Raw genomic sequence first — 23,668 nt, 5'->3', positions numbered from 1 at the left:
TACGCCAACACAAATAACTCCTGGGCGAGTAGATGACTAAACCTGTTTTCAAAGATGTCAAAATTTTTCTTTAAACATAATCAAAGGTTTCCCAGCATTCAGTACAAGTGAATGTTCATTCACAAGATGAAAAAATATATATATTGATTTCTTTCCAGCATTTTTTGTTTTGGTTTGTTTTTTTGTGCATGTGTGTAATCATCTCTTATTCATTTCTTTTTTTAGTGATCACACTGAAACCTGTTACAGGGACTGCTGCTAAGTAAGTGTTATTGTTAAGAAACTCAGACAACATGATGAATGTCAGCACACCAAAGAGATCTTCTCCTGTTTGTTGCTGCTTCGGCTTGTCAGTCCTGAAGAATTGCTAATGCTGTCTACCCTCTGGATTTGCAAGGTGTAATTAGCATTAATAAATATTCATCACAAATGTGAATTTTTGCCCGTGTGTCTGTGTGCGAGTGTGTGTGTAGTTTAGAGGTAGAGCTGTTTGATTTTCTTCGATTACATTGTTAGACTGAGTGATAGTTTTCCAAAGAACTTCAGCAGCTCCTGGTAAGGTGAAGAGATCCCCAAAGAGCACCTCTCGTTCCCTCCTCCTCTCTGCTCCATAAAAGCTTCACCCTTTACTTCCAGGCAAACCTCCATGCAGGTTTTAGCTTTTCTCTCAGATACACAGCCAGGCGCGGTAAAGAATAATAACATGTCAAAGAAGCTCACACCACCACAGACCACAGAAAATGGAACACGCCTCAGGGTGGATAAACGCTTCAAGATTTCTCGCACTTCTCTTGAATTTAACAAGTGCCCCAAACTCTCCCTGCCTATCGCTCAGGATCAGAGGACAAAAAGAGGAGAGAAAAAAAAAAACAGCACAGAGACACAGTTTTCATTTTGACCTTGCTACAAGTTAAGAGTATAGTTTTATTATCTCAGCTACTGCTAAATATATTCCATGGCTGCTTGAGACAAATGAAGTAAAAACTTAAATTCCATTTATAGTCTATTTTTCCCCTAATGAGTCTTCTTACAGTAGAAAGAAAGGTTGGAAAAAGATGGATGGAAAAATATACAGTTGTTTGTACTGATGGAAATTAGAAAATCAAAACTCAACTGTTTCCACCCCAGCAGAACTAATATGGCTTTAGTCTATTGCTCGGTGCACTGTATGGTTTACAGTAGTGCTGCAAGACCAACTGCTGATTTAATTTTGCAGTTTTGTGCACGTCAATGTGCAAATGCATCATAGGTATGTAATAGCTGCATATTATTGCTAGTAAATGCCTTTATTTAGCTGAAGTAACTATATACAGTAGGTATGATGTTCCTAAAAAGAGCATTTGTTTCTATTTTAAACCACATTTAAAGACTGATTCTTGCACCTTTACTGCGGCTGTTGGATTACTCTGTGATCTGTTGAGACAACTTTTGCTAAACCCTCACAAATCTCTTGTTCAGTTCGTTAAACCGCTGCTCGACCAGGATTTAAAAGGACCAGATCAACCTAACCCCTTCAGAATTCACCCTGAGGGAAAATGACATAACACTAAACACTGAGGGAAAATCAACACTAAACACTGAGTCACAGCCTGGTAACTTGCCTAACACCTAAGCCCTGTCTCAACGCTGCAGCGCAAACAAGCACAGCTCCTCTTCAGCTCGCTGAGCCACGAATAGAACATTTCTGTCCTAATTTGTGTGATGGCCCTGTCACGACTACATTCACCGAGTGCCCCATGCCGCCTGTTTTTGGTGCAGCTTGAAAGGCAAAAATGACCTCATCAACCAAAACCAGTATCAGAAATGGGACACTTGCTGTTCAAAGCACTAAAGCCAAAATTGGTCACACACGTACTTTCTTTTCTTTTTCTTTCATCCTCAGTGATGCACAGACTGAGGCGCGTTTTTCAGACTGCAGTGCAAACTAGTTACATGTACAGACCCCATTCACAGCATATGGTGTATTCTTGTAGTATTCTTTATAAACTCAGAGAAAGCAGCTCGCACGATACATGAGAAGCACACAAACCCCAGGGCTGTTAAAGCAGCAAGGCATGACAGATCACGCTGCCTCTCCATTGTTACGTCGTGTTACGATTAATAATGCATGTTTCCTGACACCTTAATTACCTCCGCCCACACCCTATACACACACAAACACGCCAACCTTCAGTCAGCACGAGCTCTGTTAACATTAACACACACACACTCTCTCTTCATGTGAAGGAAACACATCAACAGCACCCATGATGAACAGTGGATGAGCTGCCTGAAGTGTCTGCAGCTGTCTGTCCCTGAGCACACACACTGCAGGACATGCTGTTCACTCGGCTGTCACGCATCCATAGTGATCCTGTCACACTGACTCAGTGCTCAGTGCAATGAAGACAAAACCTGTTTCCTGCAGGTCTGGCTGACTGGGTTAAATTTGGTGCAATGAATCACCATTCAACAGAATCTTTATGACTATAATCTCAATGGGGACTCTTGACCTGGAGGCTGAGTTCTGTAGAGAAAGACTATGTCATGATGATGTGTATAATGGAGGCATTTTCCCAGTCTGACACTCTTCAGTTTATACAGTTGCCAGAAAAATATGTGAATTTTGCATTAATTACCCTTAGAAATTGGTCTGCAGTGATGGTTGGTTTCCTGGAGCTCTGTATTGGCTTTAGCACTTTATTATTAGACTGCTGCACCAGATAATTATGACCTATCGTTTGCCATCTGAGTCGTACTGTAAACTGTTAGATTTGGTTTTGCATCATAAAGAAAAGAAGAGGCATCAACCTGAGAGGTGATCTAATCCTTCAGCATTTCAGTTTAATAGCCTTCATTCTGGGTCTTCCTCAGCCTCAATTGGTCTTTGTTTGACACACTCTAGATTTCTGACAGCTAATCCTCTTTTTGAAATTTGCCTATGTGCAAATTTTCTGTGCGCTGGCCGTTTTTTTTTTTTTTTTTTTTAAATCTAGTCTCCTTTAGGCCCCAGTCACACAGGGCTGGAGAGCAGTTAATGGCTGATTTGGTAAAATGGAAAAATGAATATTCCCCAGCTGCTTGGCGAGTGGCTGCTGGAGGCTGCCTACTGTTGCTAGGTGAAACTGGTCGCAAACAGATAACTTTGGTCACCATCAGATTGCTTCTTCAGAATTTGCCAGAGAAAAATGAACATATTATTCACATGCCCTTTCGTGTACAACCACTAGAGCTCGTTTCTAGGTATTGGTCATAAAATGCGCCTGCAAAAACAACCAATGATGTTTTTTTACAGGAAGATGGTCTCTTTTCCATCGCCAACAGGTCTTTTGGCCTGTGTGACTGAGCCCTTATTCTCAAAAACTAAGTAAGCCCTTGAATTTACTAATATGTCAAATCTTCTTTGATAGCAGTAACCTCAAACAAATATCTCTGCTAGCTGCAGAGCTAAGCTACACATTCAAAAGGATTCTTTGGACTGTTTTCCCTACAAAACTCCTTCTGGGTTAAAGTTTTGTCTGGGCTGATCCAAAGGGAGGGTTTTCTGTGTGTTTATTTTCCTTTTTTTTGTGGTAGATTTACTTTGAAGTTTAGTGTCCTGCTGCATTACTCAGTTCCTACAGAACTTCAGCTGGACAGGAATCCTGATATTATCCCGGAAAATATCATGATATATTTAGCAGGGAGCTGTGAGGACCCAGGGGCAGCAAGACATCCACAAAATATACTGCTCTCTTAACTGTACATATGTAGCATCCATTTTACATCATTCATACATACTGCAGCATGTTCTACCCAAACAACTTAACCTCAGCTGAACCTACTAAACTGAGGTTTTATTTATTTATTTGGAAAGCAGTGATGTTCGGCGAGAGAAATCCTGATTTGCATATGGTAGACTAAAAAACACGTAGATTAACCAGCTCCACTGACTCTGGGAACTTGTCTTTAACCTCATTCTGTGTTGTGACTTTGGACTCATCATGTGCACTTCCAGGGAGGTTATCCACATTGCTAAAGTGTGTAACTGCAGACTGATGCATATCTAAAGCTGAGATTACTTTCTGACCCTTTCCAACTGTATGCAACTCGTCAATTCTCAGGAATAGCAAACTCAAAATGTCATTTTTTTATTAATGGAACTTAACTCACACCCTCAATCCAGTTTCACTGTCTGGATGCAACCCTCTGACTCTCTGACTTTTTTTTTTATGACTACAGGCTGGGCATTCACAACTTTTTCCCTCCTCCTCCTCCTCCTCCTTCTCTATGAGTGTTTGAGTCATGTGTTCAATAAAAAAGGGAATAAAAGGGAATCTTTTGATTCATCGTGTTATTTATAAATGTAGCAGAGCTGAAGGGCTGACCGTGAAATCCAGAAATTGCTAAAGGATCTCAGATACTTATGATAATATTTTAGCCTGGCTGACTACACAGTGCACTCCTTAAGTACACTGTCCATTTTATCTGATATGCAACTGATAGTGCTGCCAAGGAAAAACAGGAAACACATGCTAATGTAAACTGTTGCAGGCTACTGTTCAGTGGTCACTTTTCATTTTCTGCAGTAAGCTTGAGTGTTGATTAAATTCTGCGGATTAATAAAACCACAGTATATGAACATAATTTTGCTTTTATCACTCTAGACATACAAAAAAAACCATGTCTGGATCTCTTCTACCACCTCTGGGAGGTACACCTTATCTAATTTGCAGCATGCACATGTAAAATAAAAACAAAAGAAAAGCATGTGTTTCATACATGAATATTACATTCCTGTTAGACTTTTTACAGTTTCTTAATAATTTACAGTTAACAACATTTTAATGATCTAGAGTGTTCTCAGTTTTCATACAAAATGTTCTTCTCCATGTTCTCTGAATACTCCATTTTTATCAGCATATTGGAGATGGAGAGTTGAAATCCTCGGCAAACAAAACAATCTGCATTGGTAGATAAAATTAGGAGCAGGTGGGAGTCATTTTTTATTTAAATGTTTTTTTGTTTTTGTTTTTTTTTTTACTTTGAGCGAACAGATCCCACAGATCGGGTCTCGAGATCAGCACACAAACACACAACGCACCATGAGCGATTTTCCAAATTGAGAATACGTGTCTTGTTAAGTGTCTTCACATGTTTGTGCAAGTTCTGGATGTTTCAGGCTTTTCTACTGTTCCGGATGTTTCTTGAGATTTAATTTGCCCCAGTCGGGGTCTACAATCTCCCCTTAATTAGAAAGTTGTACCACCACAGTTCACCGGGGACGAACGCCTATGGATCCATTCCTTTGAAAGATTTGAATGCCTGTTTCAATAACATCATGTGTACTCCTTTATGATGACATTCTGCCATTGAAACTCAAATACAAACTTCACGAATGTTAACCCACATTTTCAACATCCTTTAAAACTGATGAAATGCCAAGAAACGCGGGGCCTAATTTTCAGCAGCCACACAGTCTGCAGTTAATGGAGCAATGCTCGGCTTTCATCTCTCTCCCGTGAGTTGTAGCGCAATCATATCATTAAAGGCTCTGCGTTAGGTAGTTTGTGGAGTGACAGGTTGTTGGAGCTTGCTGAATGGTGAGTGCGGATGTGTACACACAGACACTTTTGTCTTTTCCTCCTGAATGGTAAGTGCATATGTGTACACACAAACAATTTTGTCTTTTCCTCCTGTTCCTCGCTTCCTCTGTCTCCCGTTGGCCTGGTCCTCGTACAGTCAGTGTGTTCCAATGCATGGGAAATAATTGGCCATCCCTTTCATCATAGGATTACGAGAATAAATCTCCTTTTGGAGCAGAGCAGTGCTAACAGTCATTGAAATCCTGTTACATGGGGTATTATCCTGCAATTAATTGCTTTTTCCAAACGCTAAGCTCCTCTCTCCCCCTCGCGTTCGCACACTTTGATAAATTCACCACCCGTTGACTCACTCTGGAAAGAGGTTGGGGGTTATGGGACTTGTAGAGGGGATTGCTAACAAATAAGAGTCTTTTTTTTCTGTAAATCTGTCTCACTCTTTCACTTGAAGCATCATTAATGATGATCCAGCCTCTTATGTTTTGGCTGGAGGATGTACTTTGCACCCTCGGTTATTGAAATGAAAAGAGACTGAGGATTTTCTCGCTTATGAATATAATTTTGTGCAGGTATGTTAGAAGCAGGCTCCCCTTTTGAACAGAAGCCATGGCTTATCTTTCATCAAGCGGCACGGAGGAGATTAATGTTGGATGACACTTTCATGTGCCATCTTCTGAGGCGCTGTTTGTAAAAGAATATTTTTAACACGGCCAATAAAATAAATCAAAGCAAGTGATGCCAGGGGGAAGGGTTCGAGTGGGAACACGAAGAAGAGAAAGGACAAGTGAAAAAAAATAAAAGACATTTACATATTTTTAGGTAGAGTCTCTATGGTCTATCAGTGGGACAGGCCACTGCTTTGGTTGATGCAACCATTAAAAGAATCTTAATGAATCTGCTGATCCCTGAACTTTTCCACACCACCTTTCTCACCCGGGTCAATCGCAATGTGAAGCCGGTGTGAATTCATGGTCACTTCTACTTTCCTACCTCTACAAAAAGTGGCCAAAAAAAATGCAAATTTCTACACTTTTTCCACAGCTGAGCAGATAAATGATGCGATTCACTTCTTGTTTCCTCTGTGGTTTCGCATTCCACTGACAGTGACATCATGGACTTGGCCTGCCTGAGCAAAGGATGCTTGTGTAACCTCAGTGATTGGCCAGTGACAGTATGGCAGTGACGTGTGTGTTTTGTGGCTACAGCACGCACGGACGCACGCACACACACATGCATACACAATTGTCGTCCACTTCCCATTATCAACAGGAAACCCCTTGAGTCATCCTGGAGTGGAACTCTGAGAATAAGGCGAGCTATTTCAGTGAAATCATGTGTTGAAGAGTGACTGATAAACACACAGTTGTGAAATTATGTTCTTGGGACCTGAAGGGAAGTGAACTGATCGTTTCAAATGACATTTTGCTGATGTAGGACTGAGGGGGTGCCTGATATACTGTATGTGCACTTTCCAGTTAAATTGCATTATTGCACCAAGAAAGGATAACTACGCTGTTTCGCTTTGAGTTTGATGGGTTACAGTGGGTGAAGTTAATTCCCATTTTCTCTCACAATACAATGGAATAGACTTCTTTCATCTTCAAAGGCCTTTTAGCCTCTTATGTGTAAGGTCTTGAGATATTTAATCTCTTTTGCATTTGTCTGGTGTTATTATTTGTGTTGGTTACATATTTGGAGTTCACAATAGTAGCAATATCCAGTAAAATTAATCCGTTAGTTAAACCAGAAATCGAGACTCGTCAGACCAGGTGGCATTTTTCTAATCTCCTATGGTCCAGTTTTGGCGAGCCTGTGTGAATTGTAGCCTCAGTTTCCTGTTCTTAGGTGACACTTGGTGTGGTTTTTTGCTGCTGTAGCCTGATCTGATTCAAGGTTTAACATATTGTGCATTCAGAGGTGCTCTTCTGCATACCTTGGTTGTAATAAGTAGTTATCTGAGTTACTGTTGCCTTCCTATCAGTTCGAAGTAGTCTGGCCTCTAACATGAACAAGGAATTATCACCCAGAAAACTGCCACCCACTGGATATTTTCGCTTTGGTTTTTTGGTTTTTTTTGCACCATTCTCCGTAAACTCTACACATGGTTATGTTGGAAAATCCCAGTAGATCAGCAGTTTCTGAAATACTCAGACTGGGGACCAACAATCATGCCATGTTCAGTCGCTGAAATCACTTTCCTTCCTCCTTTCCTTTTCCATTCTGATGCTCAGTTTGAACTTCAGCAGGTTTTCTTGGCCATGCCTAAATGCACTGAGTTGCTGCCATGTGATTGTCTGATTAGATACTTACTGTTAACTTGAAAAGGTGTACCTAATAAAGTGGTAGATAAGTGCATATAACATAAATAATATATTTCACTGCATTAAAAAGCTGCAACTTGTTTATTTGGATTTGGTTATATTTGAAAGGCTTCAAACCTCATCAGTCACATCTAGAACATCCTTATTTTTATTAGTGAATTAGAAAGGGATCAGCAGGCAAGCCAAGACCCTCTAGTGTGCCATGATTTGGCACACGGGCCAGAAGTTGAGTATCCAAATCCCAAACAGTTTAAACTAGAAATAATTGTAGACCATGTGTTAGCTAGTGTTCCTACCCATTATATAATAATCAAAACACTAAATAAGGGAATTTCTGAGCAGATATAGCATTGATATTTTTCATATCAACCCCACTTTATATTTACTCCACTGAAAAGTCTGAAGAAGCAGTTCTCAACTATGGTCAAACTCTACCCCTCTGCTTTGGACAACACACTACCCTTAAAGTTATTTCCATAATGAATTTGTGACTTTAAAGGTAACTACATGCTTCATGAAACTGCATACCTTTTGCACTGTACTTCCACACCAAGGTTAATACTTACTTTATTTCACTAAATACCTTTATAGCTTTTGTTTAGGAAGGTTATACCTCAAATTGCATCAGTACTATTTGATTCAAATTTTAATGAAGAAAGATATTATACAAAATATGTAAGTTATGAGTCATCCAGGTCACGGTAATCTTGAGCGCTTGAGTTGAAGACAACTGGACTTCTTTTTTAGGGTTTTGAAGATGCTTCCCCTCTAAACTGAGAGGCTTTTTCATTTCTAAAAGCCAGGAATTTAACCCCTTGTGGGGTTGTCACCTTGGAGGGGGCTCAGAAACTCTCACAAAGAAGTCACACCTTGGCTTATTTGACCTTAACAGTTTACATAAGGACAAAATGAGTCAACAACTCTCAGAACCTCCTCCAAGGTGACAAACCCCACAGCAGATTCAATCCTGGGACTCCCCATCAACTGTAAAACTGCAGAAGCCCCTTATATGAGAGGTGCAAGGTCTTCAAAAACCTAAAGAGAAGTCCAGTTGACTTGAACTCAGGCGCTTAACACTGAACAGCAATAAAGATGACAGAGCATCTAGCTTTGCATCGTAGCTCATTACATTTACAAGACCTGTCAGCCACAAAAAACATATTAACATTTGCACAGCAGCTAAAGGCTTTAGATAGCACTTCATGTGAACACTCTGTGGACAGCAGATGAAGAATTTAATTTTTCAGCTAAATATTACAGCTTCTCAGAAGACCTTTGAGGAAGTCTTTGTGCTGAGTATGTGCAAATATGACAACTCCTCTGTGTCAGAACAAATGTTTTCAATCACTGGAGAACAACGTGTAGGGGTGTGTTTGAATGTAAAAACAATTAGTGCTGTAAAACCTGAGCTGAGCATATTGTAAAAATTAAAAGGATGCATGAAACCGAACTGGGGATTGAATAGCACAAATATCTGTGCTGCCAAGGAGCCAGTAAGTCTAATCTAACCAGCCTTGTCTCAGCCTAATAGATCAAAGAAATCATGACGGACAGATTGGGATAACTAACAAGGACGGCAGAAATTTTTTGGCCAGACTACAGTCTGGAGTCTTTCCACATGAAACAATCTCCATCTCAGCTCCTGGTTTGATTGATCGTCCTTGAGGTCAGTCTAGGTTGTAAAAATATAGAGCATACTCAGTAGAGATGGCTATTGTGGACTGATGGCTAATTTTGGTTGAGACCTCAACACTTGAGTTCATACAGTTCACACTCTAGAGGTTTATGTCACAATACACACTAAAAAAGAGGAGTGCTGCATGCTTATTAGATCTCTTTTTTGGTCTAAAGGCAGAATTTATGTCTTTACAGAAAAGAAGGCAACATTTTTTTTTATTATTACAGAATCCACTGGCCCACTTCTATCTCCCACACTCTAATTCAGCATTCATAGCAAACTGTCAGCTGGCCAGAGACACAATGGTAATGGCAGACAACCAGACATTTGGAGAAAACAAATTCTACTTTCATAAAAGAAAACATGGCAGCAGGCTGTATTAGACCACCAGTGGAAATGATGGACTTGTTAAAACAAAACCAGGTGGGAAGTGTCAAAAAATGCCACAGCTGACTCAGTCCCTGTCTCAAGGTTCCACTCTTTACAGTACAAATAACTATACAGCTTACCTGTTCAAATTGCTTTAAATCTTCAAGCTTTGTATAAAAAAAAAAAAAAAAAGGTGTATAGCTCCTTTAAGTGGCAGGTGGGTGCTTACGCGTTAACTAGTTTGAGTCACTGAGCTGGACCTCTCATTTTTTGTTTGCTTGTTTGTTTTTGTTGGCGTGGGGTGGGGGCATTGGTTTTGGTATGCTCTTGGAGCATTTTTCATGCAATTGCTTGATAAATTATATGAATAATTGTGTGCTTAATTTTAGCTAGAGCCCATCAGTTAGTGCCCAGGTATTGGGTGGATTGCAGGTATCTGTGTATATGTGATGCACAAATATAGCCTATGAGTGCATCTGGCTAACCAAGTTTGCATTAGCTGAGCACTCCACCCAAACATGGCCAAACATGCTCACATCTGGTTCCAAAAAAAAAAAAAAAAAAAAGAAGAAAACAGAGGATGGCAGTCAAAACACCAAACTATGTCACTGAATTCAACAAAAGTGAGTTAACTAGATCATTTCTGTGACGTGACCACCAAGGTTCGAATCCTGGCTGTGGGGCCTTCTGGTGTGGAGTTTGCATGTTCTTCCTGTGCTTGTGTGAGCTTCCTCCTACAGTCCAAAGACATACATGTTAGGTTAATTGGTGATTCTAAATTGTTTGTGGCTCTTAGTTAGGTAAAGTATGCATGGTTTTGTCTGAAGTGCTTTGAGTGGTCAGTGAGACTTAAAAAGGATTTATGTAAACGTGAGTAAGTACTGTAAATACATGACATTAATTTTACCAGCAACGCCTGTGCTTTCTGCTGTTAACACAAAATGATTTCAACAGCCAGTTATTTTTAAGTTTAAGTTTCATTAATGTTGCTTATGTGGGTCACTAATCCACTTCGGGGTCACAGGGGAGTCTGGAGCCTATACCAGCTCTCATGGGGCAAAAGGCAGGGTACACCTCGCTAGCCAACACAGAGAGACAGACAACCATTCACACCTATGGGCAATTTATGCATGCAATTACCCCACTAATTGCATGTACATGAGGAGAACATGCAAACTCCACATAAAAAAGGCCCTGGCCATATGGTGGAGTTGAACCAGGACTATCTTGCTGTGAGGCAACAGTTCTAACCACCATGCTACTATGCAGTCCCCAAAAGCAACCCAAAATCTTTTTTAATATATCACAAAACAGTAACAGCTTTGCTAGTAAACTAAAAAAAAAAACACACACACACATATGAAAAAGACATGCTGACTGCTTACTTAATGTGGAAGCTGGTAGCATAGAATATTTTATTTTCTTTTTTAAATATTTTCTTATGATAAGGCATCCGAATTGGATAAGTAAAAGAAAATGGGTGGATGGATGGATGGATGGATGGATGATAAGGCATCAACAGAATCACCGGATAAAACCTAGATTAAAACAGGCAGTCAGGTTCTGATTTGCGTGACAACACATCTGACTTGAGTTATTGTGTCACATCTGCAGCTCTGCTAATTGCATTTGTGTGTACATCGTTAAAAATGAGTATGAATGAAGAATAACTCACAGTGATGGTTGGATGTCAGCCAGATCAGACTTGAACTATTCTCAGAGCAGATCAATTCCCATCCTCTCTTTACTGCTGCCAGTGGTGAGTGACTCAGCTAATTATAACAAGGGAGATCATGCCCTGAATACTGTTTTCTCTTCTGGCTCACTGGCCACTCAGTAACATTCCTGCTCAGGCACTATATACTGTACATGCACATACCCACACTACAACCTGCTGTTCAGCAATAAAATCTATATTGTGTAATCCACAGCCTACATATCTTGATGTGACTTTGTGTGATGTGCTTCCAGTATAAACTCTCTGTTACACTGATACAAAATGTGATCTTACATGAGCACGCACAAGCTTTCTTTAATCACAGCCAACACAAACAAGTCAGATTTTCCAGTATATACCTAAACACTGTATCACTCACAAACAGGCTCCAAACACACATCATCACTTTGATGTCACATAACAATAAACCTTCAGTACCTCTGCCTCCCATTCCCACAGCGACTGCTCATCCTGTTTGTTGAACTTCTTAAAAAGAGAAAGAGGGACTGCAGTGAGAGAGGAAACCTGTTCCCATGCCTGCTCAGCAGCATGACAAAGACACTTGCTCACAGAGACACGCATGCATCAATCAGTTGGTGAGTCACCTTTTTCGTAGGACGACCACTGCACGAAGAAAGAATGCAAGGCCTAAAAATAACAGCCATCATTCCTATGGAATCTGAAGCACATCCATGTTTGGACAGCCTGGAGAAACGGGTTTGCGTGACCTTTTTGAGTCAAGCTGAGCCCAACTGCTGTGACCCGGTTAAGTGTGTGACCTGTTGGTGGAAGGAAATGTGTTAGAGATGTGAAAAGAAATGATTGGGAACGGCATGCTTCTGTTTGGCAGGATTGGCTGCACAAAAGAGGTTTGATAGTGCGCGCACACAGAGGCCAGCTGGTGCTCTGTGTTTTCACTGAATGCTCAGGGAGCCTCTGCTGCAGCCACTGCGCTCGTTCAACATAAAACAGTGGGAAAAAAAGAGAACTCTTGCGCAACACGCACATGGTCACGCGTGTATACACACCCAGACAAGCACACACAAACATGCACATTTATAATTACCCAGTGCTACTCATCTCAACGGGAATCTTTTTCAACTATATGCTGTACTTCACCCTTGAATTCTTAATAGCCCATAGTTCATTTTATTATATTTCTCAAGATCATTGCATAATTCTCATAAAGAATTGCACACTATTGGCTTGTTTTGGGGGTATACAAGTAGTTTCACCTTAGCCCGGCTGCTATGATGTTGTTTACAGAGCCAAACTGGCATATTTTTCTGCTAGTCCTTAAAGCCCGGCACCACTACAGCTTTATGGGGGTGAGTCATATCCACAGGCCCAGCATGGGAAAATATCATGGCGTTGTTAAAGCCAGAGTTCAGGCTAGTACACTGCAGCTTTGTATAAGCTAGTTCACACCTGAAGCCCAACATTTGGAGAGCAAACAGTTCCGGTGCCGTGCAGAGGTCTGTGGAGAAACTGTTACAGCTGGCAATAAAGGGCACTAAGAGCTGAATTCTAAGGAACAACTGAGTCAGACAAGGTGCTTCAAGGATTGTTAATTATTGTCTAAAACATGCGCGTGCTTGATGAGGCAGCTGATAAGCAGCAGATGATTTCTTCACTCCTCTCATCAGCTGCTCGCGTTCTGTTGGTATCAGCAAAAACGCGAGCAGGAATGTGAAGATTCATGACACAGTGGTAAAGAAAAACTAATAATAATAATGTTAGAACCATATGCTTAAGCAGTCGTCTGCGAAAGCTATTACAGTGGGTACTCTCATCAGAGCCGTGCTGAGCCGGAGTCTGTGCTGTTATGATATTGCTCAATGGTTGTGTCACCAGGAGGCTGGACTGGTCGGGCGGAGTGTTTGAGCTCAGAGCTCAACATCACTGGAGCTCACTCACTCTCGCCACTCTTTGAGTGTGAGGCGGTCTCTCTTTCTCTGAGTCCTCTCGCTCTCTCTCTCTCTCTCACACACACACACACACACACACACACGCACACACACACACACTCACTCTGGGCTCTGAGGGATCGGATTTTTTTCTCATCAAAAGTACACAGACCTCAGAAGCCACGAGCACCCACTCCACAGAAGGACGTCGGTTGGATTATTACCAGAACGCGCTGTCAGTGAATCCGCTGAAGTTTCTTTTCTTTGCCACCATTATTGAGTCTCATACGGAGAAATGGAGCGCACAGTTTGCAGTTTATTTTAACCGTCAGAGAGCGCATCTAAAACCAGGCAGGGTCTCGTTTCTTTTGCTTTCATGGTGAATCGGCCTATCAGGATGAACTTGCAATGGAGCAGCCGGGCACCTTGCATCCGCACAGGGAGAGTCGCGCACAAGCGTCTGGACTCAGACGATCAGCCGCCGGCCAAATGCGCCCGACTGAGCGCCGAGGCGGGGGACACACAGGGACTCCTCGGCACCTCTCCCGGATCCCCGGTCAGCCCCGGTTTAACCTCTGTCCCACTGACTCACCAGGGACCGTCCAGCATAGGACCGTATATACTTCTACCTCTGATGGATCGGGAAAGCATGCACAGCGCGATGAACACCGATACTGGCGATGAGCTACTGTGTAAGGTATGCGCAATCCAGTCATTGTGCAATTTCTTTGAATGAATGATGTTTCAATACATCCCGTTGCCCAATACCCTGTCTGACATGTCATCCGTATTTGGCTGACTTTTTCACCAGATGTCATTCTCACGCGAAATGTGTCACAATTTGCGTAATAAAAGTCTTACTTCATGATTTTAAAAGACTGGAGCTGATAAGGCTCTGTTATTTTTACATGATTTTTGCATGAAAGACCAGGCAAACCGTATGTTGCCTGTGTTGTTTTATGGAAATGCAGTCTACCTACTGAAGTCCACCAATCCTTGGCACTATGGCTTCACACTGTGTCTATCAACTCGGCTCATTTGCATCCACGTCACCGCAGTACGCCACGCTGTGACACACAAAAATGCAAACATGTGAGGCAAAAAAGACTCATGATAAGGATCCTTCCAGATAAGGACAGGGTCCTCCACTGTTCCAGATCCCTATTTATTTTTGCCTGATAGACCTGCAGGCGTTTGGCTTTGTTGATTAATAAAGTTAATCACTTCACGCTTTGATGATTCATTTGTCAAGCTCTTGTAAAAGCAGTGTATTGTGCTACAATCGAAGCATATCCTAGGCCTTTTTTATCTCGCTGCCAAATTTGCATGGTTGTTTCCTTAGATGATCATTAAGAACACACTGACCTATTGCCTCCTCCTCCTCCTCCTCCTCACACTCACTCTCTCTTCTCCTTCCTACCCATCTTCTTAATCTCCATCCTGCATCCCTCCTCTTCCTCTCATCTTTTCTTACAGGTCTTTGACATGGGGGTATACCAGGAGAAGATCAGAGCCTATGGTATTCTACCAGCCCACAAGAATGTGGCCGGCATCAGGGACATCATCCTTGGTGAGCGCAAGGCCTACGTGTTCCTGGATAAGGACTTTGGAGACATGCACACTTTGGTAAAGAGCTGTCGCCGGTTGAATGAGGAGCACGCCTGCAGGCTCTTCCGTCAGGTGGCCCTGGCCGTAGCGCACTGTCACCAGTCAGGCATTGTGCTGGGTGACCTGAAATTGCGCAAGTTTGTCTTCACTGATGACAAAAGGTGAGAATTTAAAATCTTGCTGCAGTGTCAGATTCACCTGTCATGATTCTCAAATTGTTCTCAGTCCTTTACACTGATCTCAGCTGTAAAGGTTTATTTGGATGCTCTCAAACTTATAGTGTAGTGGTACATGCCAGTGAAGACACAGAGCAAAGACAGCAGCAGCTGATACGCACACAGGCCATGTGTGCAGATATCGATGTGGGCACGGATAGAGTAGGAGGTTTTGTACTTGTGGAGGCAGACTGCTTAGCTTCCCAGATTTTCGCCCTCTCTGTCTGTCTCCCTTTCTCACTCTCGATGTGTCTCTTTGTATGCAGTGTTGTGTGTTTGTTTTGCATGCATGTGTGTGTGTGTGTGTTTGTGCGCGTGTGTGTGAATGCGGTGGGTGGTGGTTTGGCAGAGCTGCGAGACGAGGCTACTGAATGAGAAAATCATACCTTCTGTGGTCTATATCTTAGAATGCATTTATTACTCTTCATTTATTAATAAATTACATCATAGCTATGCAGCAGAATAACTGGTGTGGTCCAGCAAGGTTTCATTCACTTTCATCCATGTAGTATTCTTTGAACCCACTCCCACATACACCTACACACACACACACACACACACACACACACACACACACACACACACACACACACACACACACACACACACACACACACACATCTAAATGTCTGCATCTCTGAGTGCCAAATATTGTTCAGTATTGTCCAGGAAGATATGGAAGATATGCAAAACTGTTTGTCGCCTCTTTGCCCTTGCATCAGTCTCTTTCCTGAAAGCGTCCACTGATCTCCCCCCACCCCCCTTGTTCGGCTTTCCAAAGCCCCTTTTTCATGGAGACTTTTGAACACTAACATTCTCCAGTCGTGACCTCTGGGTTTGCTGGGTTACAGTCGATGAATGAGAGCAGACAGGCAGTGAGAGAAGTTGAAGTTGGTCGCGTCCCTCTGATAGCTATACGGCTGCAGAGGGATGAGTCACTGTATAAGTGCAGAGGGGAACGGGGGGAGGGGAGGGGGGTGTGCACAGCTTATTTTCCTTCTTTCTTTCTGTGCGTGTGTGTCCATACATGCGTGTTTACACATTCATAGCTGTAAAGCTGTGATCCATTGCGAGTTCAAACGGCTTGTTGCCTGCAATTCAGTGTTTCGTTAGCGGAGTGACCGCTCTGCAACATTAATGTTGGTCGACTGACCCGCTTGACCCGTGAAGTTGTGTGATGACGGCATTTTTTTTTCACACGGACTTCTCTGTGTGCTTTGCCTGGCCACATTTTGAAGGGCCACTAAAAAAAGATCCTGCTGTGACTTTGAAAAACAAACCTGCAGGCTTTGCTGATAACATTTAAATGGCTCAGTGACATAATGGAATTTGGCTGTATCCATGTCCAGAAAACCAGCTTTGTTCACCCTGAGATCACCGCTTTGGTCCAAACACAGACAGACAACAACTTAAGTCTCACTGAGTGGCTACAATTCTGCATTACCTCATTTATTCCGTCATTCATTCCTCCAAAATTCACAATCAGGCATCTTTCAAACCCCAGCACACAAGCTGTGATGCAACGTCCTGGCCAACAATGCTGTGCCCGAGCCAGCGACAGAGAAAGTCACAACATTTTGACAAATGCTAGCTGCATTCACACACGCAATACACAGTGCAGTTGGAAGAGCCAGTTTAGGAAAGGTGACTAGCACTCCGAAGCATGCAGAGCTTCACAGTCGGGCCAACCTTCCCGTGCGTCACTGATGTGGCAACAGCCATTTGAGGGTAATTATGGGATGGCTGGCGCCGCAAGTGTGGGACCCAGGTGCAGATAGCCTCGGCTCGAGAAAGAGAGGGAGAGAGAGAGGAGGAGGAGGAGGAGAGGAGATATGTACTCTCAACAGTAGGATGAGTCATTCTCTCCACCCCTCTAACTCTCTCTGTTCTGTTTCCTTTTCTGTCTCCATCTCCTTTCTCCTCTCCTGACTTATCTTCTCCACTATCTTGCTGTTTAAATATCATTTGCTTTCCGTCTTGGTCCTTCTGGCTGTCACTCTTTTCATCCCCTCCATTGGCTATTTCTCCCCTGCAGTCACTCTGTCTGACATCTGAAGTGTCTCACTGAGGCGATCCCCTGAGAATGAGAACCAACAGAACGCTCCTTATGTCCCTCAGTGATTATACACAAATTAAATTCAAGCTAAAAACAGTGCATATTGTCGAAACGTCGAAAAATGTATGACATATTTTTTTGCCTGTGGAAATGGCAAAAGTTTCCCATCAAATGTCCTATCTTTGCGCAAGAGCATTTCAGTGGTGAATACCTCATTCTGAAAAAATATGCTCTCACAGTCTTAGTTGCTCTGCTGCAGAACTAAATGTACGTCCTGTCATTAACTTGGTTAAATATAGCATTGTGTGTGTGAGAGTAAGGAAGGAGGAGGGGAGTGCTGGAGTAGTGTATTTATATGTGTGTTTACGTGACCATGTGAGTGCCAGGAAGTCATTGGAAATTTGCTTAGGCAGCTCTGCTTCTTAAATGGGACTCACAGTCGTGCACTTAGGTCGTGGTAAGTTCGCTGCTGTGTGTGTGTATTGTCTTTATTTATGCTCTGTGTGTGTGACTGTCTGTCCATCTGTCTGTTGTGCCGATTAAGGCTAAAGGAAGGACGCACTGTGCTTGTGGTGCGTTAAAGTCAAATTAAAGCCCTCTCTTGTAGCTGTTGTTGTAGGTTAGCAGTTCACCTCAAAAATACATACATTTTGAACATTTTCTCTGCTATTAAAGGTCATTCCAGATATCCTGACCTTTTTTGCTTGACTTTTTATAGGACAAGGGTGAGACTAGAAAGCCTTGAGGACTGCCGCGTCCTGGAAGACCCCAAGGATGACTCTATGTCAGACACCCATGGCTGCCCTGCATACGTCAGCCCAGAGATCCTCAGTGGCTCTACGCCTTACTCCGGCAAGATGGCCGACATGTGGAGCCTCGGGGTCATGCTGTACACCATGCTGGTTGGCCGTTACCCGTTCCACGACCCGGACCCAGCCACGCTGTTTTCCAAAATTCGCAGAGGCCAGTGCTGTTTGCCAGAAGGTTTGTCTCCCAAGGCCAAGTGTCTGCTCCAGAGCCTGCTGAGGAAAGAGCCCTCAGAGAGACTCACAGCGACAGACCTGCTCGCTCATCCGTGGTTCCACCTGCCGCCATCATCCCAGGAAGCGGCACTGGGTGACCAGGAAGTGAGCTCAGCCGAACAAACGGTGCCGTCCTTTGATGCAGAAGAGGACGACGATCTTTTCTGCTGACGGACTCAATTCGACTGAGTCTGACTGAGGGACCAAAACAAACTATGAGGGATTCATTGCTGTTTTTGGTTTGTTTTTTTTTACATTGGCACTTTTTAGAAACCCATTTGTGTACTGTTGTGTGTATATACACCCTCGAGCTTTCTACAAAAACTTACTGTACTGTATTTTGTTGTCGTATACATGTTACTTGCTAAGGGCATTGTTCACAATGATCACTCATTGTGTTTTTGTATGTGTGTTTTGGAAATTATTTGGTGCTAAAAGAATTAACAATGACAGAAATAAGCCAGATCATGTTTTAAAAAAAAAAAAAAAAAATTTCCACAGGCTTCTATGAGTGTGTCACGGGAATTTAATACCCAGGCAAAGAGTAGTCATCGGTGTTTGCTCTCGGCCTGAACTCATGAGGCTTCATAAAGCATTAGCTGAATCTTAAGCGGGAGGCGAGGAGACCAGGATGTTGTTCCTCTCACTCTCGGACCAGACTGCAGGCTTCACCAGCTGACTCACCGATCAGCCCGAGGACGGCCAAGCACGAGCTTGACGTCTTGAAGCAGACAGTGACATAAAGTGAGAAAGATGGATAGCAGAGGACTGATGTGTCATACTCAGCGGGACACTACGAAGGTGTCTCACTGCCAATCTGGCAGTGTCTCTGCGAATGGAGAGCATTTACAAATTTCACACCACGCGCAGAAGGTTGAGATAGGCAGGGTGTTACTGGTGTAAGACTGGCAGAAAAATGGTAAAAGCTTGTCATGCACACTAGGCTGACACAAGTCCTTGTTAATGGCTAACAGAGAAAAGTACATCTCTGTCATTTTTCTCATTTATACCTGTTAAAACTATTTACCATTTATAAAACAAGCTCAAAGCTGAATATTTAGTTTAAAGGTTGCATCCGAACACAAACACAAGGGTCGACCCATCCAATTTTTGTTTGTTTTTTTTATATCCTGCACGTGTGCAATTGCCATCAGCTAAAACCCAACACTAATGCTTCTGGTTTAAATTAAAATGCTGGAAGCAACTCTGGTTTTAAACACTTGGCCACGTGAATCATCAGCAGCAGAGGTTGCTGGATAATTCTTACACCTGATGGCAACAGTAGGATTCCAGTGCAAAAAAGAGAAAACACAACCACCGAAGCAAACTAAAAAAAACAAAAAACAATCTGTATTTGTTTAAGAAATGTGTCAAATATCCACTGAAATTAGAGAAGGACGCATCACAGAAAGATGAAGACTTTCCCAGCTGAGAACCTGTTTTGTTCACTTCTGTTAAAACATTATGTGAAGATGTTTTGCTTTAACGAAGCCGAGCTGTGCTGAGTGTTGTGCCCGTATCACTGTGTTTCATAAACTGAATGACTCTGAATCAGTCGCAGTCAGGCGATATTTGATGTTGGTTGTCTGTTGATGACTCAACACTTGAGTGTGTCTGCAGAGAATGGTCCTGACCTTGGCTGGAAGAATCTGTTCAGCCTGTTTCACCTCTTTAATGGTATTTTTTTTTTTTTTTTTTTTTTTACCCCCTCTTTCCTTTCCTTTTCTTTTTTTCTTGTTTTGAAAGCTGTGGATCCATGGAGACTAGTCCTCATAGTTGGTGACATTTTGTACCACACTCTAAAATACACTATGTTCATTTGTGAAAAGCAGATAGAGTTTCAGCCACATTCAAGCTACTATAGCCAGCTGTTTTGTTCAGGTACAATAATGCTGACAATGGTACTAAATCTGGCATATCAGAGAAACATTGTGCATGAAATTTTTTTAGTCACGCAGTAGGCTAATAGAACATCTTGCAGTTCTTTATTTCTTTCATCTGCTTGAGAGAGCAGATAGGAGGAGCCGTGTGACAATCAAAATTGTTCTTCACAGCAAAATTAATTTAAGAGGTTACCGATATTGTTTCTGTTTTCATACATGTAGAGTGAGTCACGCATTCATGTGACGTGTAAACTGACACGGGTGCACAATCTTCATATTGCACTGTGAATTATGTATTTGTGACACAACCTAGAGGTTATTTTTAGTCCGGATAGGTTACACACAAGAGTTATATTCATTGTATAAAATATGTACATATGTATATTTGAAATGTGTGTGGAGTTGTTGAATAAAGATCACATTTTTCATATTCTCACAGCATGTTTTTGTTCATCACTGCCGCTTGTCTTTCACACACACACGCGTTCACACACCCGTGCTAACACCTGCCTCAAAGGTTTTCCTGGAAGAATTCTCTCAGCGCAGCTCTTCATCAGTGTGAGAGAGAACAATGCGATTTCCCTCAGAGCTTTCAATTTCATCTTTGCAAGAGAAAAAAAAAGAAAGCCTCTCTCCCGCTTTCTCCATCTCTGCCTCTAACCGTTTACTCTTCTCTGACCTTTGTGTAATGTAACATTTAACTCCTCAAACACACAAATGTCAATAGTGGGTCAGTGTTTCTTTCCTGGAATACACAAGGGGGAGCATAAGCGCTGCTCTCATTCTCTTTTCTTCAGCTTTAGCAGCAACCAGGGAAACTCGAGGTCATCTCATCAAACACTGAACAACAGCACTATTTGAAGTCAAATACTTATATGCTTTCATATCCAGTCCTTGTTTGCTTGTGAATCATTTGACCTATAAGAGGTTGGCATATCTCCACCCTCTGTGTGTTATGACTACCTTAGGCATGGCTGGCCAGGGCTTGCGTAAGCGTTGTGCGTGTGTGTGTTCATGTGCATACCTGCCTGCATGTCTGTGTGAGTGTGTGTGTGTGTGTGTGTGTGTGTGTGTGTGTGTGTGTGTGTGTGTGTGTGTGTGTGTGTGTGTGTGTGTGTGTGTGTGTGAGAGAGAGAGAGCAAAAGAGTCAGATTAAGTATCAACAGGGTAACTGGAGTGTCTCAGCTGCTGGGAAGCTGCCAAGCGATTGCTTAACACGTCAAAGCCAGGCTCCTCTAGGAATGACAATACGGCCCCTGAAAAGTAGGCTAGTATAAGGTCAAATAATAAATATCTGGACACATGTGTGTTTGGGTACAGTGTGTTTGAGAGGGAATTTGATTGTGTGAAGCAAGCGGAAACCCCTGGGGCTTAAAAATGAAGCCAGCGTGGAAGTGCCAGTTTAACTTCCTCCAAAGACCACTTTAGGTTGGCTACAAAAGCAAGTAAATCCCTGCAGACCTCTGTGCTAAAATGTCCAATTTTACAACATTAGAAAGCATGTTTACAATCTGGTGCAAACATAGTCAGTATAAAAGATGGATTTAGCTATTCTGATGTCACTCACTGGTTTCTGAAATCCTGTTTTGAAGCATCGAGATAAGCGTTTCTTTTGCTGTAGCCATCTTGGTTGCAAAAATTCAGATGTGACAGATAAGTCTTTAGCCAATGAGCATGCTGTTTTATTCTACAGATAATTCTTCATTTTGAAACATAGTATGACAAAGATTTACAAAATAGACTTCATTTTTTATTCAGTTTAACCCAAAATGAGTGCCTGAGCCCTTAAGCCCATACCATATTGCTCCTTAGTTCCAATGAAAAGAACTCTTAATGCTTCAGCATACCAAGACATTTTGGATCATTTCATGACTGCACACCAGTGCACAAAGCAAGGTCCATAAAGACATGGATGAGCGAGTTTGGTGTGGAAGAACTTGACTGGCCTGCACAGAGTCCTGAACTCAACCTGACAGAACACCTTTGGGATGAATTAGAGTGGAGACTGCGAGTCCAACATTAGTGGATGGATGAATGGTCAAAAATTCCCATAAACACACTCCTAAACCTTGCGGAAAGCCATCCCAGAAGAGTTGAAGCTGTTATTGCTGCAAAGGGTGGGCTGACATCATATTAAACCCTCATGGCTTAAGAATGGGATGTTAGTCAAGTTCATGCCAAAGTAACAGGTAACAATATAACCCTGATAAAAATGTTGGTCAGTCAGAAGCCTACAAATAATAACACTGTGCACAGTCTGACTTCAAAAAAGGAAATAAAGAGGCACACCTTGGTAATTTAAAACAAAATCTTTGTATTTTTTGTCCACTTGTAAACAAAGAAGCAGGCTTCCTGAAAATCTCCCCCCTGGATAAAGTTTTTCAAAATCTCCATTTTCAGTGACCTAAAACACCATTTGCATGTTGACAAAATACTAAACTCCACAGTAAAAGCTACGTTTACTAAAATATCCATGTAGGTGTGAACAGGGCATGGAAGGTTAAAAGTTGTCAAGGCTACTTTGACAGCTCTAGTAAATGTCTGCTGAGCCTCAGCGCTACTAATTCCAACTCCAGAACTGGACCTCTTGACTGCATTTGTGATGTAAGTGCCATTTGGAGCATTTTAATTGATTTATCTGTTTAATATAGCTTCAATTATGGTGAGTGAAATATTCATATTTTATTACTATGTTACTTAATCAGCAGCATCTGTGACTGGCCAATGGAGGTTTCTCACTTTGCTTGAGAGAGCTGTACCTGACTGGTTGCTGTTTCTAGATGAAATTGGTGGCAAAGAAGGTGCTGCACCAAAAACTTCCTCATAAAATCTTTGGTTGCTAGCAGATTGAAGCGGTTGCTGGTAGTTTGCATGGAAGACACTAACTCTCACTACTACTGCAGCCAAGCAGTAGTAAATGTACAAAGTGAAAGCTGCGCATCAGAACAGCAGCCAACATGTTTCAAAAGGTGCAACTTTTACTCTAGATATATATAGTCTACATTTCCACTTTGTATTGCACTTTTCACGAACTATGCTTCAGTATACCCATACAATCTATGGATACAAGATGCTCAAAAGGAATGTAAGCATTAGCTTGTTCAGTTATGGTCACTTCTGGCTCCATGAACCCAATATGGTGGCAGCTAAAATGCTAATGTTTTGGTTTCAAAATACTCCACAGACTAGCTGAGGATAGCTGTAAGTCTAAGGTGTAAAGGTGTGTGGGAAAGTTGTATTTTTGTGCTCATGAAGACATCTGCCATTCAGTGTTTATAAGATGTAATAAGAATAAATAATTATTTCCCTTTGTTGCTATGAGTTTTATAAC

At 42.1% G+C, this 23,668-nt stretch overlaps 1 protein-coding gene across 2 annotated transcripts; it reads left to right on the top strand.

Moving 5' to 3' along the window:
• The first annotated feature begins 13,572 nt into the window (after nt 1–13,572).
• trib1 (tribbles pseudokinase 1) lies at nt 13,573–20,773 on the top strand. 2 transcript variants are annotated; one of them, XM_030741533.1, is made up of 4 exons: nt 13,573–14,250; nt 15,030–15,322; nt 18,151–18,425; nt 19,679–20,773. In XM_030741533.1, exons 1-4 carry the CDS (start codon nt 13,930–13,932, stop codon nt 19,684–19,686), a joined length of 897 nt encoding a protein of 298 aa, XP_030597393.1. In that variant the 5' UTR covers nt 13,573–13,929; the 3' UTR covers nt 19,687–20,773. The 2 variants fall into 2 exon arrangements, with proteins under 2 accessions (XP_030597393.1, XP_030597391.1); XM_030741531.1 differs by having other exon boundaries at nt 13,930–14,250; nt 18,151–20,773.
• Nucleotides 20,774–23,668: the final 2,895 nt, after the last annotated feature.

This window comes from Archocentrus centrarchus, chromosome 11 (assembly GCF_007364275.1).
Source record: "Archocentrus centrarchus isolate MPI-CPG fArcCen1 chromosome 11, fArcCen1, whole genome shotgun sequence".
Taxonomy (NCBI): domain Eukaryota; kingdom Metazoa; phylum Chordata; class Actinopteri; order Cichliformes; family Cichlidae; genus Archocentrus; species Archocentrus centrarchus.
Note: the sequence above shows the minus strand (reverse complement) of the source record. Positions and strands in the feature narration are given on the sequence as shown.